General features: G+C 35.7%; 1 protein-coding gene across 1 annotated transcript; it reads right to left on the reverse strand.

The window, feature by feature from the left end:
- Nucleotides 1–1,565: 1,565 nt before the first annotated feature.
- On the reverse strand, nt 1,566–2,735 carry LOC119771185. Its single transcript, XM_038266770.1, has 2 exons — nt 2,385–2,735; nt 1,566–2,325 (listed from the first exon to the last, which is right to left on the reverse strand). The coding sequence occupies exons 1-2, from the start codon at nt 2,589–2,591 to the stop codon at nt 1,630–1,632; spliced, it is 903 nt and encodes a 300-aa protein (XP_038122698.1). The 5' UTR covers nt 2,592–2,735; the 3' UTR covers nt 1,566–1,629.
- Between the last annotated feature and the right edge of the window lie 710 nt (nt 2,736–3,445).

Here is a 3,445-nt window from a genome sequence, read left to right on the forward strand (position 1 = left end):
ATACTAATGGGCTACATATTTCAGGGTGTAATATTACATAAAAATGCATAAAATAAAGCAATATTTATTTTATACCCAGCACTTTTACACGCATCTGGATCACTACTTTTTTAGCTGTGCTGCTTTGCCTTCCCGGTGCTTCGGACGCCTATGAAATATTTCCGTTGAAATGTTTCGCATTTTTGGTAAACTTTTAATTTTATTTTATTTAATTGTTTTGGCATTAACTACAGCGTTCAAACAAACTTTAAATGAAAGTTGATGTTAGAATTCATCAAATAACACAGTTTTGACATTCATAATGCGAACTTATATTCAAATAATTGATAAAATAAGTTGAAGTGTCCGGGTTTCGAAGCGTCCGGGAATTGGGTACTAAAGCCCTATGTAAATTTTTATGTACAACGCTAAAAAACACGATTTAAAACCATTTCTGATCACTTTTTTTCATTTTAATGCAAAAAAAAATTTGACAAGACAACATTTATTCGATTGATCAACTATGGTCCCCTTGAAGCGAGCTGTCAAGTAGGAGCTTTTCTGTCAAGAAGGACCGCGAGGTTAATTTTTCAAAATTGATTTAAAAATCCATTTTAAACACTTTGTGGTCGTACAAAGGGTCATTGTACTCAGAAAAATATAAAATATATCAAATAATTAAAAAAATCCTCTTTCAAAGTTCCAACTTTTTAGAATAATTTTAGCTTAAGGGCCCCATTTCATGGCCAAAATAGTGACCCCGACGAAAATGGTCAAAATTATCCCATAGTTCTAGCCAATTTTAGCAAAGTCCTTTCAAAATTTCAACCTTTTAGAATAATTTTAGCTTAAGGACCCCATTTCATGGCCAAATAATGACCCCGACGAAATTGGAAAAAAATATACCAAAGATCTAAACATATTTAATAAAAGAAAAAATAATAACAGATTGTGTTATGTTTTCCATTTTTGCGATTTATGGTAATTTTATTTCTAAGTCAGAATACCAAACGAATAACAAATCTTGTTATTAGAAGAGTTTTTGAAATGTATAACATTTCCTCTTTTAGGCGTGTTATTTAATTTTCAGTATAATATCACTTCAATACCAAATCTTGTTCTTTTATCAGAAACTGTTAGTATTTTCACTTTTTGTTATTTTAACAGGATTTGTTATTGAAATATTATTAATTTTGTTATTACCGTCTGCCCGGGTAGGCCAACTTTACATTTTCTGTTATTTTTTCAAGAATTGTTGTCAAATAAAACGAAAGGAACATTTCTTGGCATGGATAAAATTACTTTGTCCAATTTTTATGTTTACTATAAAATTCCAAAAAAAATTAATCTTTGAAATTACTCAATTGCTAATATTTTTCGAGAAAGAAACTTTTTTGGGAAATGGTTTTCTGGGGAACGTGACACAATCAAGTATTTTTTTTTCAGGAATAAATAGAAACACGTACTATAAAAATTAAATATTTTTATGAAATATTTCAGGAAGTGTCAAATTTGCCACAGGATTTTATTACTCTAGTTTGATTTCATGTGATCAAATGTAAGGGAAAAAAAGAATTTATGTTTGACTTTTTATATTTCCTTTATATTTATTCTACGTAAAATAAGACTACAGTTCAACAAAATCACAACTTACAATTGGTAGGATTTTGACAAATCTTTACATCTATCAATAATGCATTTGACATCTTCCAGAGTTGCATCCGACCAAACTTCGTTGTCATTCAACAAAAAGCCATCGAAATTCTCCCCTTTACGCTGAAGAACTTCAAGCACATCACGCTGTGTTACGTCCATATTGAGTAAATAGACTTTCTCCAAGTTCGGACAGCCTTCCAGCAGTGCTGCCAGCTCTCTAGCCAACATTGTATCCCCCCTCACCTTCAAAACTTTGATGTTGTTTGGGTTGGGATTTTTCGGGTGATTTCCAAACGTACCGATTCGGTCGTAAACTCCGTCCAGCACCAGACAATCAAGCTTTTCCAGCCAGCTTATTTGGGCTATGAAGTCGATCCAATGGTTTAGGACGCAATTTTTTAGTTTAATCGTTTTAAGATATGGAAAATGTTCAAACCAATTGCACCACGACAAACCCGGGTTGCTCTGCGCCATATTGTCCAGTTCGAGAACCTCTAAAGGATGAAATTGACTGCTGAAGTTTAACCAATTGTAGCCTCCATACATTCCGCTCTCTCCGTCGGATTCCATTTTCAGGTGTCTCAACTTTGAAAGTCTCTCGAAAAAGGTGACCATCTGGTGGTCATCTTTCTCCACCTTAATGTGGAGAACTTTCAACCTCCGGAGATGGTTACCAATATCATCCAGATCCTGAAAAATAAACCAAATCCGTATTTCAATTACAATTAAACAGCCTATTGTTTCTTCACCTTCCCCTCCAAAGCTGTCCCAGCGATGCGCAATTCCTCAATTTTTGTATGCTTCTCGTAAAGTTGGCGCAGCATTACGGGGGTGATTTGGTCCACGCAGACACGTTTAAATTTGTAGCCACCTTTCGACACCAGCCCATCCCAGCTTGCCAGACTTCCGTCGAACTCGAGCGTGGCGGATAGTTTGCCACCGATGTCCATTGCCATTTTAGTTGCAAGAAAAAAAATGTCCAAATAAGCGTGAAACTCCTCACCGAACCTTGTTGAAGCTCCGATAGTGACTAATGGAGAGTTGCTTATTTTTTACTTTTTGCTCAATCTGATTACGATTAGACAGACGCGATAAGAGCGGTGACGCCAGAGTTGCAACCTCGATTGGGAAGAAATGATTCCAAATACATTGAGAAATTTTTCTAGATTATTTATTACTCTTCGTCTGACTGAACACAGTTGAGAGTGTAACGCATCATTTCTCGCTACGCACTACCTGAATGTTGATTAACCTTGCTGAGAAGATTTGACAACTGACAGCGAAAACGAAAACAATCGCGGAAGGCGTTTTGCCTTCCTCACCTCAATGAGGAAAGGCTATAAAATCACTCGAAAAATGAACTTCTTAATTCGAACCCGTAGCCCCACCTTCACATATACCTATCGACTCTGAATCAAATTCTGAACAAATGTCTGTGCGTGTGTCTGGATGTGAGTCCGTGCACCGAAAAATATGCACACGATTATCTCCGGACTGGCTGAACCGATTTGGACCGGTTTGGTCTAATTCGATCCGTCTTGGGGTCCCACAAAACCCTAGTTAATATTATGAAGTTTAGAAAAGGATTTCAAAAGTTATGCTAAAAAACGATTTTGGCGTACGTCCGGAAGATTGTAAAAAGGGTGGTTTTTGCAAGAAAACCTATCATGTTATACATTTTCAGAAAGGTATTAAAAAGACCTTTCCAATGAACCCAAAACATTGAAGATCTGACAACCCTATCAAAAGTTATTAGCACTTTAGTGTTATTTATACACTTTTTGGAGGCCGGATTTCAGATATTGTGATA

The sequence above is a fragment of the Culex quinquefasciatus genome, chromosome 1 (assembly GCF_015732765.1).
Source record: "Culex quinquefasciatus strain JHB chromosome 1, VPISU_Cqui_1.0_pri_paternal, whole genome shotgun sequence".
Classification (NCBI taxonomy): Eukaryota; Metazoa; Arthropoda; class Insecta; order Diptera; family Culicidae; genus Culex; species Culex quinquefasciatus.